Below are 17,198 nucleotides of genomic sequence, written 5' to 3' on the forward strand. Positions count from 1 at the left end.
AAGGCTGTTTTGTTCAATGACTGTTACTTTTACTGATTAGTTTACTTGATTTTTTTGGTGTATCTTGTTAACTTCTGGTAATATGTTTTTTAACTGGGTTTGGTTGTTTGGTGCTAGGGTGTGAACTAAATTCTTTCTGGATTTACGGCTAGTAAGTTTCTTGACTTTTTCGACAATTCTACTTTACATCTTCGTTGGCGTAAATGAGTTTACAAATGATAGATTCATTTCCTTAATGAATTTTGCTATTATTTTTGCGGTCGTTTTTTTGGTTCTTCCTATGGTATGACTTATGTTTATTGTGGAGTTACGGCTAGTTTGTCAGATTGACTTTGTGGTTGTATTCTGCTAGAATTGTCCCTCCGGCTAGCTTCTTTCTTCTTTGTCACCAGCCTGTTTTATCCCGACTTCCCGTCTCGTCGTGCGTTGTTCGCCCGATAATTTCGTCTTGTTTGCATTGTTTTCCCGTTTTGTCGTGTGGTAATCGCCCAGCGCCAAGTCCCACTCGTATACTGTTCCGTCGTGCTCTGTGAGCCCGTAATTGGTGCAGCAAGGCATTAAGTGGATGTTCAATTTGGCTAGTGCGCCACACCAATGTGGCTTCTGGGAGAGGTTTGTCCGTAGTTTGGAGAGTGCACTTCATCTCATCCTCGGTACAGGTCGCCTCAGAGATGAGGTTTTATTATGATTTTCTGTGTGGTTGAATTAGCACTAAACGCATGTCCGTTTGCGCTTGTAAGCGCCGATCTGTCCGCATTATGTGTAGTAACAGCCAAACCAAGCAACCAGAATACCGTCAATCGTTTGCGTTTACGACTTTGATTATCGTAAGCGGTAAACTCGTGTGCAGTCCTACCCCAAGGTTTTATTAGGTTTTCTCTAAACCATGTAAGCCTTATATCCGTTCTATTTTGCATAGAATGGTCCGAAAAAGTTCAAATAGCAAAATTTTTGTCGAACCTACTGATCGAACCCTTTGAAAAACTTCTCGGTGATCGATCTTAGACTAATAGCTGTCAAAAATGCTACTGGATTTACCGTTTTTGATGCAGTTGTTCCCTCTTGATGTTATGCAACTTGCAGTTGCCTACTCGACATCCTCATCGATTTCAAGACGTTTCGATAGTGTTTCCACCTGTAGTCAGTTCTTAACTGGTTGATTTTCGCTTAAGGGTATTTCTCCTCATCTGTGTTAGCGGGTCGTTCCTTCGTGAATATATGCAAGGTGTGACAGTTCGACGTCATATTTACCTTCATTCAAAGCAATAAGGTACAGTTCGCCATGCATTTCAATATATAGAGAGAGGGATCACTTTTGAAGTACCAAATGGCTGTTGCTGTTCCTTTTTAATTTAAAATCCATGTTGTAGCAACTTTTTCAGCTTTTCAATTTCTTTCATTTGCGATTTGTTGTAGCCATGCCGGAGAGCCATACGTAATTATCGGTACAGCGTAACCTAAATAAGCGTTTAGTTTTGATTTTTGCCGAGAATTTTGTAAAATATTAATTTTGAGTTGGCAATTAGTCCTTTTCGTTTCCTGAATGTGCAATTTTCGTTCCAACTTAGATGTGCTAAAACTTGGAGCTCAAGGTCGCGTTGATTTTTCACTTGATCTAGCAGATGGTGATCAATAGACTCCGTTATACTTCCTTTGGCGTTTAAGAGGTGACTTTTGCTATAAATAAATCTCATTTGACTTTCTTTACACCAATTTGACAATTGATGTCGTGGTTAATTTGTATTCGAATTTTGTATCTCAAAGGACACTGGGTACACTGTCAAGGGTGCTAGCAGCAACAACTTTTGTAACTGGGACCACCACGGCTGTCCCAGAAAATCATAATAGTCGTTAAGTGTTTAAACAATTCATACTTAAGCTGTTCAAGCTAAAATTTATTATTTTAGTAACGTTTGGAAATTGTGTTTTAAATGTATTTTTTTCTTAAAAATTGGGATCTTTTCCACTTGTACCCCCCCCCCCAGTACCTTATGCACCCCCAATTACAGTGCAGGTGTCATTACATATAGCATGTGCTTCTGAGGGTTGCAAATAATATGCACCCACTAAGCTGGGGGGGGGGGCACAAACGGAAAAGATTTAAAGTTGTATTAGGTGCTCTTTTGTTAATTAAAGGCTTCGACTAATGGGGAGGAGCGCATACAGTCTGGGAAGAGTCCCGAAGAACGCTTATAGCCTTAAATGGCAAGAAAGCCGGGGGTCTATAATGGGAAAGACGCGAACGGATAACCATATTCACAACGTTTGGACGGATAATTAATTAAAAGTTTTTAATCAATGGATGTTTTCAGACAGAGATGGGTGTCCCTGTTCCTGACATCCAGGTAATCATTTACACCAATTATTGAGCTAATGTTTGAAATCGTGCCATGTAGACATGGAATAATTATTTTTTTTAGCCTGAAGAGCGCGAAAGATACAAAACTTTTTTTGCTCGATTGGAGCCCAAGAATGGATACCTACCTGGAGCCGAACTCCGAGCAGTAAGCTTCTTCAGACTGGGTCCTCAAAATCAGATTAATGAAATTAATCCAAAAACTATTTTAGACGTTGAAGAAGTCGAATCTGAAAGATTATGACCTTGGCAGATTGTGGGAACTCAGTGACATCGATAAAGATGGCTCTTTGGATGTCGAAGAATTTATTGTTGTGAGTATCAGTTAAAGATTGATGACATAAATCCTTCTGTTCTCAATTGTTTCAATTCTCTTTCATTAATGTGTAGATAATGCACCTTATCAAGTACGTGAAGGAAGGTGGTGAAGTTCCCAGTCAACTCCCAGCCAACATCATACCACAGAAGTTTTCCAAGGCCCTATCCCGAAGTGCATCATCTGCTTCTTTCAATACAGATCGTAGGACTTCTTTGTCCGAGTCATGGGTTGTAGATAGCCGATCTTTTGAAACATCGAAAGCAAACTTCTTTAAAAACAATCCAAATAACGAGACCAGAGTGGCAGGGAATATTCTTGCGAAATACTTTGTGTCGCTGTGTCCCAATACCAATGCTTTGAAGGTATTAATTGCTCTCTAAAAAGCTGTAGCATTTATTTTTTGTTATTGAATTACTAATTTCTTGAAACGCAATGTTAGTATCAATTTAAGATGTCTATTAAGACTTTGACTTCACAATCCATCAATAGCTATTCTCCCCAATGTCCTAATGAGCCACAAGAATGAAGAGAAACCATGTATTGATCAGTCGAGATTTGTCATTCCCATGTTTATTCAATTCAGCGATCTACTTCTGTTGTCTACACTTTCAACACTTCCTGAGTTAAACCTAGCCTACATAAAGTTACCTAAGGTTTTGATAACAATGAATAATAATCAGACTTATCTGAGTTCTGGATTGTTCTGATTCCGAAAAACCCGAACAGAAAAGTTGTGATCAGAATTTTTCCTAACGTGTCGAGTCCTAACGCGAAAACGTACGCCCGTACTCGGATGATATACTGTCCAAGCCACAGGATTACGTACAGGATGTGCGGCAGTAGATTTAGCCACCTGTCCAGATAAATCCGGAAAGCAAAACAAGGCAGTTATGTTGAATTTAAATTGATCTACCGAAGTGGAGAAAGGTTTTTAGACTGGATTTTTTGGTTAATAATTGCTCTCAAACGCAGTTTGTAGCAATTATATTAGTCCTGTCGGCCTTTTTTACGCGATTTTTTGCTTGGCCGAATTTTCGTCCGACGCTTTTGACTTTTCGTCCTCAAAAACGGGATAAACAGGTAGCGACCAGCGGGCATTAAGTGCTCTTAGAGTTTTTCAGCTTTGTTTCAGCTCAAACTGATTTGGAGACTTATACTTATTAATTGCTCTCAAACAAAGTTTGTAGCAATTATATTACTCCTGTCGGTCTTTTTTATGCAATTTTTCGCATGACCGATTTTTCGTCTGATGCTTTTGACTTTTCTTCCTCAAAAACGGGATAAACAGGTAGCGCCCAGCGGGAATTGAGCGCTCTTAGATCCTTTCAACTCAAACAGTTTGGGAGACTTATACTTATGGTGTGAAGGGAGGTTCTTATAGGTTGAAGGCACCCCCGCACTATTGCCCCCACCTCCCCCACCGCACTGTCCCCACCCCACTGTTGCCCACCCCCGCTCTCCCTCCCCATCAGCCCCCGGTGCACCCCCCCCCCCCCCCCCCCCGTGGCTACTGACTAACTGAAAACACGCAATTTTTTACTAATTCTCACAATTTTTTTCAAGGTTTTTGAAAATGTTCATTTTTTGAGTTCTTTCAGCCCTAGGTGTCAAGAAACCTCCAGGGTTTTATAAAAAAATTACTTTATTGTTTCTATTGGTAGTGGAATGGTTTCAACATTTTAACATCACAAATTTAGCATTTTTTTTTGACAAAATGCAAATTTTTTTGATATTTATCATTCCTCTTTCACGTCTTTTCAGTCGTAGGGGCCAGAAAACGTCCTGATGGGTTTGATAATAAGTTACTGGAAAAATTTAATTCGCCATGGAATAGCTTTCAATTTTTTAATATGACAAATTTTAGCAATATTTTTGATAAAACTAGCATTTCAATTTTTTGTAAATTTTTTTTTCGGTTTTTGTTTTTCCCGCTTCAAGAGCCGAGGAACCTCCTCTAGGGTTTGACAATAGGTTGTTGTTTTTATATGTAATGGAATATTTTTAAGATTTTAATATCAGCATTTTTAAAAATAGTTGCAATTTTTTCGAGTTTTTTTAATCTTTTTGAATTTTATCATTTTTCTGACACCAGAGTCCTAGAGACCTTCTCCAAGGTTTGTTGATAAGCTGTCGCATAGTTTCCCGAGGTAAGGAAATGATTATCAATAATTTACTGACTCCAGTTTTAGCAATTCTTTTATGAAATTTAATTTTCAAATTTTCGGAAAATTATATGATTTTTTAGCAAGATTTTGCCAAAATTTGCGATTGTTTCCAAAATTTTTGATTTTTTTGTCCTGAATTTAACGATCATTACTGGACAACGAAAGTTTTTATGTCTTGCAGAAACAATACTTGACATAACTCCAGAGGCAAAAAATAGCTTTAAACATTTCACTGCGAAATCTGGATATTTTTCACTGCGAAATTTTTAAATTATCATGCGGTTTTTTATGCGGTTTATTTACTAAAAAGGCTAGAAAACTAAAAGTTGCCGAGTCAAATCAAGCTAAAGCTGGACTCGCTAAATTGTGGCTAGCTACTGACGAAGCCAGCCGGTCGTTTGAGAGCAATTCGCCCGACGTTAGTCGGTTATGTTTTCTGGGACGTACTCTTAAAATTATCGAGATTTTTGGCTGAATAAAGTTCGAATTAAACAGTCCAAATTTAGGAAATCGAGATTTTATATTTATTTCTAGTCAAACTGTATAATTTTTGATTCTGTTGCATAAAAAGAGTCACTTAGTTGTAGGTGTGTTTAAAATTTCAAAATGTTTCAAATTTGTTGACAAATTAAGTAAATACGTGTTAACAGCATTAATGATTTATTATATATTTCTATCTCTATTGATATTTCGAAACATTATGTTTGTGTATTGTTAATTTACGTTTGTATATATTGTTTACGATTGTATATTTTATTAATGTTTTTTTAAATTTTAAATCAATCATTTAATATTGAATTAGTCGTGAACTGATAAAACAGACTACTACTGTTCTCATCCTGTTTTTTTAAAGAATAAATCAGATATGGATCTGAATCTCGATTTTTCGCACGTAATGTTGCTTCGATACTGTTGTCCAAATTGGTCTGCGGGAAACTTTTTGGCATGTGTCTTCTCTCGGGATTCCGAGCAAAAGTGATCTCAGCACACTTGAAAATGTGCAAAAAAGGCGTTCGGTGGACTTTGAGCGGGGAGTGATTGAGTTAAAAACAGTCTCCACAAACTGCAAATCCTTCCGCTGTCACTCTACCAGGAACTACATGTCATCCTCCTTTTTGCACAAATTTTCACGGGAAAAGTTGACATGCACTGGCAAAAATTTGTAGGTGTTAACCAGAAGTGCAGTGATAAGAAATTTCACATCAACGAATTTTCGCCTGAAGAAATGCAAATCTGATTTTTGGTTTTGGGAATGTTATTTGGTCAGCAACTGCAGCAACTTCTTCAGACGTGATATAATACTAGATCAACAACATAAGCAGAAATTACTCGGGCTATAAAGAACTTCGAGTTGAAATATAGACAAAACGACCTGTGCTCTTTGAGACTACTATGTGGATGCACAAATTGTAGACTTCAAGAAACTTAACGTTGAAAACGAACTCTGTTAACTTTCTGAACAACTCATTTTGTGGGAAATGAATTCGGCCGGATTTTAGTCGTAAAGCCTTTGTTATTACTATTAATAGCCGCGCTCATCTTCTCAACCAGCTATTATAGCGCTCCTAATTTTTTTACTTCGTTGAACTTTTTTTCCGCTTTACCTCATTTTGCCGCTTTTTTGGCATTTTGCGTGAAATCTTTTTGATTTCTCTAGGCTAGTTTCACTCTTCTCTCATTCTGCTCAAAGTGCTTTTAAACAGCAGCTGCTCAGCAAAGCAATTCAAAATGAAGAGTCAGTATAAAGAAATCAAAGTGAGAAATAGAAGCGGGATAAACCCATAAAGCCCATTTTTAGATGCCCGGTACTTGAACTTTGTTCTAAGTTTTAGTTATTATCTATAATGCTTATTGGTATTGATATTAGACCCTGTAGCCTCTCACTGAGAGACAGGGGTATGTTCAACTACGAAATGACATCAAAATAAATCGCACTTAAAAAAATAATTTTGTACGGAAATCAATATTTTTCTTCATTTTTTTTTCAATCCCAATTGAATTATGGGAATCAACGGCGGCTTTTTTCCGGCAACCTGCCGGGTATGTGTAATATTATTATTTTTATTTTATTCAAAATTTCAATTCTCCATTATTTCTTCTGTTTTGTTCTTTTTTGTTTTCTACTGAGTCTCATGCCTTGCAGAGCCTCATTGATTTTTTTTATTAGGGCTGATTTAACTCATAATTTTTGAGTTAACACCTGGTATTTGTTACTTTAAAACTATTTGCTTTCGTAAAATTTTGGATGTTTGCTTTCGTGAGTTTTGGCGGTTTTTGGTCATGTCGTTTCATCACAGTATGGGTAATAAAAAGTATTGCCGTAAATGAGCCTCAATTATTGTTTGAGTTCATAATTAGTAGGTTTATTACTGTGATATTAACTGTTTTCAATGAAATGTAAGTGAATTTTCAGATCTTCAGTTCTAACCGTTTTTGTTGATATTTTTGTTTTCTTTCCCTTTAATCTCACTAATCAATGTGTTCATTTTTTAACAATGAAGCCTACTTGAATCTAAATTGTGTTTTTAATTCATGCTTAATTGACGCTTTCGACATCTTGCTGTGTTGAGGTTATTTGATTTCGTCAAATTTTGGAAAGATTTCTCAATATATCTCTTTTCCTACTGTCTTATTGCTTAGGTTTTCTGTTGAAAAGTTTAATTGACTGTCTATGGAGGCATGAATCAAACTTCTGAATTAGTAAAGTTGATAGCTAATGGTTTTAAGGCATTTTTTCGAAAAATTTTGCTCCTCAAGTTTTTTTCTCGAGTTTTAGTTTAAACTTGATGACAAATTCTAGTTGCTTCCTACTAAACGGTATGTGCATATCTTTAGTTTTTAATTTATATTTTTGGTTTTTGAGACTGGTTTCGATTTATATGAAAAGTGAGCTGTTGTTAATTTGCCAGAACTGTTGTTTCCTGTTAACCTGTCTCTTAGTCGAAATCATAGCAAGTCTGATCAACCACCCGAAGACGCTGCTTTTAATTTAGATGGTTTCGATTTGGTGGCCTAATTTATTTACAATGAGCTATATGTTTTTGAACAGCTTTGTTGATTTTTGGCCTAAATTTGCTGTTATTCACGTGCATTGGTGTTAGTTTTGTCACGTTCTCGCTTCGTGGAAATTTGATTTGATGTCTGCTGTTTTCTAACATCAATTTCTAGGAAGTGGTTGACGATTTCAACATCTTATTTTAATTTTTCAGGTCATAGTTTATGAAAAAGAGTTCGATTTTGGTTAAACGTTCTTTTTTCTTCTGTCCTATTTCTTACTTTTCCTGTTTTCCAAAGACTCGTATTTTAGACTTTTCTATTAAATTGTAGTTTGTTTTATTTACAAATCTTGGCAACCAAATATTTGGAAAGTTTTGAGTTCTTCAGTTTTATTCAAATTGGGTGTCAAAGTTTGAATAAAAAATGATTGCGGCGGAAAATGTGTGATTGAAACGGGACTAGTACAAGCTGAATTTGTTCCCTAAGTGTAATATACTACCGAAATTGACCATTTTGTGCTTCATAAAACGTTACATATTTGAAAAAGCACTAGGTGTATTGAGCATTCAAAATGGGTACAGATGTTTGTGCAAAACTGTTTATCAGATCACGAAGCGTAAAGAATAGAGGAAGGAAGCATAGCCTGTCAACTAATCATTGACTTTTTTTATTTTAGAAAGAAAAGCCGGCAAAAAATCGACATTATAATCATCTCAAAACCTGACGGAAGCCGACATTTCAGAAAAGCCCTTTTCATTGCAACAAAACATGCGAAACAAAAGAAATTAATTTTTAGTTGATTTTAATAGTGCAAGGGCATAATCGTCCTGAGGACATTCCCCCTTCCAACATAAGTTCTTCACATCTTTTGGCGCCCAGTTGTTATCGGAGACAAAAAGAACATCTCAAAAGATTCAGGTACATTACAGCAAATAACTACTCACTTCTGAAATCGAATTTTGAGGGAGTATCTGCCAGACCAACAAATTCGTTCCAAATGGAACAACAAAAGATCAAGTAATCTGAAGGTTGATGATGGATCCTTGAGGACTTCACCCCCGAGGCCTTTGGCCTGTTGCCAGAGTAATCCAAATTTTTCCAGGAGATGATGGGATCGTTCGATCAGTCCAACTGAAAACTCCGAGCGGTTAACGCATTAGGCCCGTCGTTAAGCTGAGCAAGTTATTTGGAAAGGTTTTGTTCTGAAAGGCGGAACGATTCTATTCAGATGCATGGTATTAGAAATACTTCATAATTACTTTTGTTAGATCTTTGGAGAACAGCAAAGCCATGAACCAGACAAATAGGAATTAAGAGAGTACAGTATTGTATTCATTGAGAAATTTTTAAATGTTTGTTTATCGCATTGCTGTTGATTTCACAATCAAGTTAGTATCACATTTATATGAAGATTTTGCTCTTTAATCGCATTGTGATTTAGGCGGTATGGGACTTATCAGACACGGGAAATCAGGGTTCTCTCAACATCGAAGAGTTTGCCCTGGCCGAGTTCTTGATAGAGAACTACATAAAGAAGGGAGTTCCACTTCCGGACAAATTACATCCTAACATGATTCCACCATCTTGCAATGCAGCAGCTCAGAACCAAATGAAACCACCCGTAAGCTCTAGAATTACATGTAAATTTATTGGCTAATCAGAAATGATTGACAGCAATGAATATTATTTTGGCTTTTGCTATGGCTTCCTATCTGTATAGCTTACATGAACTCCGAAAACAGCTGCAATTGTTGCTGTGTGTTGCAAAATTTTTCGTCGAATCCGTGCCCTTTAACATTTGATAGCTGGATAAGTCCAGTGCATGCCGCTTAGAGTATTTTGCTCCTTACCTTAGAAAATAAGATAAAGTGGGAATATTGGTATTTTACTATAAAAGGAATTCGAACTTCAAAATATTTTAGTGAGCATTCTTCACACGGAAATTATAAATGAAACAAAAAACAGCGGAGTAGGACAATCTGCTTAGGTTAATATTTTAAAGCATCCTTGAAAATTGACATAAACAATAATCTATAAGATTGCCGAAGCCTCAAAAGATAGTGGTACCACATTGTCAGAACATTTGTGAAATTTAAGTACATATCAGTACCACTCATCCGCAAACTAGGCCTAATTGTCTAGCAAATAGAGAAAAGCGGCCTAAATTTTGACGCCGATCAATAATTATTATGCAAAGGCATACCACACAGACAAAAAATTTTATACACCTATTTTCCGCACACACAAAAGAAAACAATTTGACGTAATTAAGAAACTTAAATGTCGAAATTGTTATCAAATGAAAAGGGGTCAATAAGTATTCAGAAAAACAAGGAGTCTCGTTAATGTGCGTTCGCACATGATGTTCCGACCCGAGCTCATCTACATTTTTGACTTAATTGTCAACCAAATGAAGAGAACAAAAACAGATGTTTGAGTTTAAAAAATCGTTACAAAACCTAACCACTAATTGAATTGCATAACTCATGCCTAATTACAGCGCTCACGAGATCTGAAATAAAAAGACTACGAGAAAAAAAGAAACATCAAAATAAGCAAAAACAAAAATTTCACGGCAAAAACTCTAATACTTTAATATCTAGTAACAACGTCAAAATGCAATCAGATAAAACGTTAACTACATCAATTTACTTTTTCCTAACTATACAGCAGATGGAAATTTTCCTTAAAGAGACTAGGTAACAAGTCGACAAAGAGAAGAAAAAATGAGGCGAAATTCAAAAACCAATCAACATTTTTGAAACCAAATAATTTCAAAGTCTTCAAAATCATAAGCTTATAACGAATTAATTCTTCATAAATTTACTAAATGTCATTATGGGACCAATGGGACCTGTCTTTGGTTAGACTAAGCCATAGGAACGAACTAATAATGCAGAAAAACTCAAAAAATTACAAACAAATTTCGAAAACATTGTTGAAGCCATAAAAATCATTAGCTATTATTCGAATATTATGCATTTTTTTCAGTTTCCATTTGTACTAATTCAGCTAAATTTATGCTGAACGAATCAATAAGTTCATTTGGGCCCTATTTGAAATTCCTATGGATATGTTGAAAATGTATAATATCATAAACTTTAAGACTATTCGCTATGAACTGACTGCTTCGGGTAACATCATTCATTCACTGCAAGCTGATGAGACTGGTCAGCATTTTACGGCTACCTAATGAATGAAACAAACAGGCGAAAATAGCAAATTTTAAAAAAAAATGAGCGAGAAGCGCCGAAGCCGTTAGAAAATGAACTTTTTAGTAAAATTTTTTCTATTCTCAGTTATTTTCCTAACAGCAATGAAATCTATTTTTTAACAATATCACTTAAAAAATAAACAAATATGGACAAATACATTGAAACCACGAAATTTTTGAGAAAACCCGTAGAATCAACGCCATTAAATTCAATAGCTTTCAGCAGAACGCAATAAATACGCTAATATGCCTCGATGGGACAAAAAGGATTTTGGTCATTAATAAATCATCAATAAGACATTACAAGGCAAATGGTGTTGAAACCATTTAAACCATAAGCTTCTCTGAAAATTTTATCTATGATACATTGGAAGTCGTATACAGCCAATGAGAACTATCAATATTAGGATAATGTGATAAGTTTAATGTCAAAAGGAACCAATATTACGGAAAAAAAATCAAAAGTTAGATCAAAAATCAAAAAAAGATCAAAAATCAAAAGTTAGAAAAAAAATTAAAAAAAATCAAAAAAATCAAAAGTAAGAAGATCAAACCGCTAACTAGATAAATTTTAGTTGACGTAGAAAGGAAGCGGTCCTGCCATTACTTAGACTGACTTATAGTTCACGAAAATAAGTTTAAGATTGATTAATGTTCAAAAATTTTCCGAACAAATTTTTTTAATGTTTCAACAGCCATTAAATTCAATGGCTTTCAAGGGAAGTCAATTAATACGCCCAGTTATGCCTCGATGGAAGGAAAGTTATGTTTACCGCGCATAGACAATAAGACAACAAATACAGGCGAAAACCAAAAATTCATAAAAGTGCGTGTCGAAGCCATTTAAACAATAAGTTTTTCTCTTAACACTTTATCTATGATCTATTGAACGTGTTTTTTAAGCCAATGGAAGCTATCAATATTAGGATGACGTGATAAGATTTAAAAAGGAAACAAATTTACGAAAAAAAATATCCAAAAAGTTTAAAATTTTGAAACGTTGTGGCATCGGAGTCATATAAACTATAGTTGGAAGATAAAACAGCTAACCAGATTAATTTTGATTGCAGTAGGAAGGAAGAGGTCCTGTCATTACTGAGACTGACTTACAAAAATAAGTTTTTGATTGGTTAATGTTAAAAAATTTCAAAAATATAATTTAAATGTTAAAAGCCAATAGCTGTCCCCTCAAAGCCTTAGACAGGTTCACTAAATGCTCATTACGAAACTTATTTCACTTTTAGTCAACCGTTGTATGCCACAGGACTCCAAAAATTTATTAAAACCTCTAAAAGAAAATCAAAATTTCATTTAAAATTACGAAAACTGAGAGTCAAATCCAAAAAAAAACATGAGCGACTCCTTGAAACCGAATTTTTTGTTCATTGGGCTCCATTTGCCTGCTAATGATGTTTGTTATTAAAGGAACCTCTATTTTAAAAGTGACTAGTCTCTAGGTGACTTAAATGAAAAACAAAAGATATGAAAAGTTTTAAAGAAAAGAGCTCGCAAATAGAATTCGAGTTTTTTGATAGTAAACTCCCCTATGAGACCAGCCTTTTTATCGCCTTTCGTCTATTAGGAACACAAAATTGATCTTCGTGTGTGGCGTGAAACGCAATTTTGAATTACTATTTTAATGGAAAAAATCTCAATTTGAAGAAAAATTACACTAAAAGTGAAAATCATGCCAAATATCCTGTGTTCACAAAAAAATTCAATCATCGATAACTCCCCCAAAAAAAACGAAATTCAAAAAAATCTTTTTTATTTCGAATTCTACGCTGGCGAATTTTTCAATGACACCACTCACTTCTCTCTACGATGAATATATCGGTCGGCCAAAATAGTCTGAACAAAAAAAAACATTTGAGTATAAAGTTCCTCCCCCCACAAGTGGGGTCGGAACAACTAAACCGAAATGATGATTGATTTAATTCCTGGAGCAAACTCGAAAATGCTGAGCACATATTTACAATTCTAGCACAGTAAAAATTTATATCTCAGAGAAACGGTAAGTTTTAACAATGTTGAGTTTGTCAATAGTTAATTATCCTGCCAACTAGTTGTTAATTTACTGTTTTGGAGAAAAAGTGTTTGCGACCTCAAACTCAGATTTTAAAATGTCTTATGCCAAAAAAAAACAAATCAGATTTTGCGGTTTTTGTGCAGTTTGCCATTTTTGATCTGCGAACTATCGAAAATATTAAATAAATATTCAAATAGCTTCAGTGACGAATATCTTGCAAGCTTTCAAACGTAATAAAAAATCTTGCATGATATCCGGCGACAGTCATCATAATTAAATATTTTATGGTTTTTTAATGAATATGTTTGAACTTCATCAAAACCAACGAAAGATTCAACTTTAGATCTAATGTTTAAGGATATTAAGAGTATTATGGGATTTTGTCCACAAAAAGGCATGTTTATTGAAAATGTTTTGGATGTTCCTTTTGAGCACAAATTCAACAAGGAGGCTCGGTAATGTGCGTTCGCACATTAAGTTCTGACACCGGTCATCTACATTTTTCACTTAATTGTCTACCAAATGAGGAAGAGATAAAAACAATTAACATATCAACATACCGTTCAACAAACTACTAAATAAATAAAGCAATCTACCTGATAGGGCCTATAAGAACTGTGAATACCATAATATGACTACCAGAAAAGATGGCGAAAAAAATCAATTAGTTAACAAATATTAATTACGACCAAAACTTGTCCATTTTTTGAAAACCATTAAAAATCATACCAAAATGGCATCTTATAAAACTTATACTAAGAAGATTAACCTGTACTTTATTAGAACAAAATATGGGACTTTTCCTAAATGCGACTTGGTAACCAGTCGACCAGAAATGAGCAAAAGGGCAAAGTTTCAAACATTGCTTTTTTGAAAAGAATTATTTTCGAAATGATTCGAAACATGATGCATCAAATGAAAACAAAGAGATTCTCTTATGCTTCCATAGACAGCGGTTGAGACTTTTCATCATCCAGGGTATGTCATACGACTACAAAAAGAACTACAAATACAGGCAAAAAGGCAAAATTTTGCACAAAAAAATTTGCAAAAAATTTGCACGAAAACGATGTCTCAGCCAATCAAACATTAAGCTGTTCATTAAAAACATTAAAAATCTTTGATTGCGTTCTCTTCAAGTGACAACATTGGGAAATCAAATGATGCCCATTATTGATACTGTGAAAAGAAAACAAAAACCTAAAAAGGAGCGAATATGAAATAAACTCCCGAATATTTTATGAAAACTGGTTGTACCCAGAACAAAGACCATTTGAGGAAAATAAAGAACAAACTGTATTTCAATAGATAAATGGCGTGACTTGTCTCTAGAGATGATAAGCTACAATTTAACAGAAATAAGATTGGCAAATCTTAAAAACTCTTCTCCTCTTTTAAAAAGAACATTTTCAAAAATTCATAGCCAACAAAAACTTTCGACTAAAAGAGTAGACAGTTTTTATTACAAATACTTGGAAAACTAATTGAGCCAGTTATTAATGAGACTAAGTCATAAGGGTATAAGATAACATTAAATACAAGCTGAACTAAAAAAAATTTCACAAACATTTACGAAACCACATTGTTGACGCCATTAAATTTATAAAAATTTTAATAGTGAGAATATAAAACCTTCATTTGCGTTTCCTCTGATCATCATAAGGTTTTTGTAAAATCACTATTACAAAATGACAGCAAAAAACCACAAAAAAGAAAAGTATCCAAATGTCACGAAATTCCTCTGAAACAAATAGTCTAAGCCCTGAAGATATCAGTTAAAACCTTTTGACAACAAAAAGTTTGTTTGGTTCCAGAAAACATTAAAGAGATCTCTCAATAATAAGGCCAAGTTACGGAAATGATGCAATTTGTAAAATACGAAAAAAAAATCAAACCGGAACAAAAAGGGATAAGTTGAAGAATGCTTTATCTTTTTTGGAAAAATATTTTTAAGTCGGTCAAACGCTTTGCTTTATACCAATATCAGTTATGAATTTCAATTACGTATCTCTAGTTGAGGCTAAGTTACAAAATTTTTACAACATTGTAAAATACGAAGAAAAGAAACGCGAACAGAAAGTTAAAACAGCCATTAATTATTTACCGACATCAGTTATTTAAGTTCAATTGGTTGTCTATAGTTGGCCACTGAGACCTTTAATTACACAATATTTGGCATATGACAACAAAAATTAACAACAAATAAAGGGCAAAAATAAAAAACTCCAATTTGTGCAAGAGAACGGTGTCGCAGCCCTTCAAACCATATGTCAAAAAAACGAAATTTATGTTCAGTTTCAAATGTTGTAAAGCTTTTTTCAGTTAGATTGCTAAATAATGTGACATTTTACAAAAGAAACAAAAACAACAGCAAAAATGGGCAATTATGCACAAAAAACTAGTACCAAAATCAAGAAAACCTACTTTTAAAACAAGCCTCAGAAAATTAGCTTTTATTCTATGAGGAAGAACTCTGGCCTGTATTTACTGAGAATAAGCAAAAAGTTGACTAAAATAATATAAAAAATTGACAAGTTCAAAAAATCAATTTTCATAAAACAAATACATTAAATAACATAGACATTAGGTAACAACCGAATGCATGATAGAGGTTCACTTTTAGCTCACGAGGAATCGATTTAGATCTTTGAACTGGTTAGACTAAAAATCAGACTGCAAAAAGATTAACAATTGAAGGCAAAACACAAGAATTGGGTTGAAGTTTACTAAAACTCCTCCTCAAAGCCATAAAAACCCTTTGATTCTCTGAATACAAACTATATCTACATTTGTCCTCGTGTTTACGTGAATGGGAGCTGTCATTAATGGAGCCGTTAATGAAAAATTTTGTCAGTAATTATCATTAAAAAACAAAAGCAAAATATTTTGAGAAAGCAGCACCAAAAAAAATTAAGTTTCTGATTCTAAGAATCCAAGATAATATCAAATCTATCCCTGATTTTGCCGTGCGGTCAACAAATCTTCCTAATGTTCCATGTGTTTGCGAATTAGACCAATTGTTGAGTGTAATTCTTCAAATATAAAAAAAATTTTTTGTATAATTATCGAGCTAAATCTGCAAAAGTCGGCAAAAATTTTAATTCCAGAAGACTTTCATAGGGCGCCAATTTCCAACTACCACTCTTTTGGAGATTAGGGAGTCTGTGTTGAGGTTTCAAGGTCACTATGTCTGGCAAGCTTAAACAAAACGGAGCAAAAAAGCATATTTTGCGCCGTTTTTGATGAAAAAAGTTCGAATTTTGAAAATTTTAGCCAAAAAAACTTTATTAGACAATTAAGCAATGCTCAACTAACTGTAACGGTAACAATAACACTCTAACGTTAAAAATTTTAACTTATTTTAATTTTTATAGGCGAAATTGTGCCAACTTTTTGCAAAAATTACTGAAAATGTGAATGAAAACAGTCGAATGTTCACGAAAATTTAAACATCGATAACTCCCTGTAAAAAACGAAAATCAATAAAAAATTTAATTCCATATTGTGGGATGTACGTGCTTTTTAATGATACCACTCATAATTCCCTACGATGAATATATCGATCGGCCAAAATTGTCTGAACAAAAAAAAAATAAAACAGTTGAGTATATAGTTCCTCCCTCCCCACTAAAGTGGGGGTCGGAACGAAAATGAATAAAAACATGTTTGAAACTACTCTCTGCGGAGAGGTGCTGGCTCAACGGATTCTCCGTGAGTTTAATTTGAGCCACTTTTATGTGTTAATATTTCTTGAGATTTTTTGTATTTTTAGCGGAATAGGATTTTTAATCGTTGATAAATTTTAGACGTTGAAATATCTCGCCTTAGAAATTATCTTTGATTGATGAACGTTCTTTTTTTAATTGCTGTCGAACGAACTTTGAAGCAATTATTGTAAATGTGTTGTTCTTTTTATGCAAAATTTTTGCTTGAACGTTTTGACTTTTACGCCCGTGACTTTATCGTTTTCCGTGATCTAAATTTCACTATCTTTCGCAAGTGTAAGCAACTGCACTCAAGTGGCGGCAAAATGAAGTGCAATCAAGAGCGCCAAAATTGTGTAATTTATACTTTAAATTTTATTAGTGGTTTTAGTTGTATATAATAACCTCTAATGA

At 34.3% G+C, this 17,198-nt stretch overlaps 1 protein-coding gene across 1 annotated transcript in view; it reads left to right on the forward strand.

The window, feature by feature from the left end:
• Positions 1-2,210: 2,210 nt before the first annotated feature.
• The window catches only part of LOC142344595 (uncharacterized), a 69,333-nt gene continuing 54,345 nt past the window's right edge, over positions 2,211-17,198 (forward strand). Inside the window, exons 1-5 of the mRNA XM_075396386.1 lie at positions 2,211-2,345; positions 2,421-2,504; positions 2,569-2,670; positions 2,747-3,037; positions 9,279-9,458. Of these exons, the coding sequence (XP_075252501.1) occupies positions 2,319-2,345; positions 2,421-2,504; positions 2,569-2,670; positions 2,747-3,037; positions 9,279-9,458 (684 nt within the window). The 5' untranslated portion in view covers positions 2,211-2,318. The remainder of the gene's footprint in view (positions 2,346-2,420; positions 2,505-2,568; positions 2,671-2,746; positions 3,038-9,278; positions 9,459-17,198) is intronic.

Source organism: Convolutriloba macropyga, chromosome 8 (genome assembly GCF_964194025.1).
Source record: "Convolutriloba macropyga chromosome 8, txConMacr16.3, whole genome shotgun sequence".
NCBI lineage: Eukaryota > Metazoa > Xenacoelomorpha > Acoela > Convolutidae > Convolutriloba > Convolutriloba macropyga.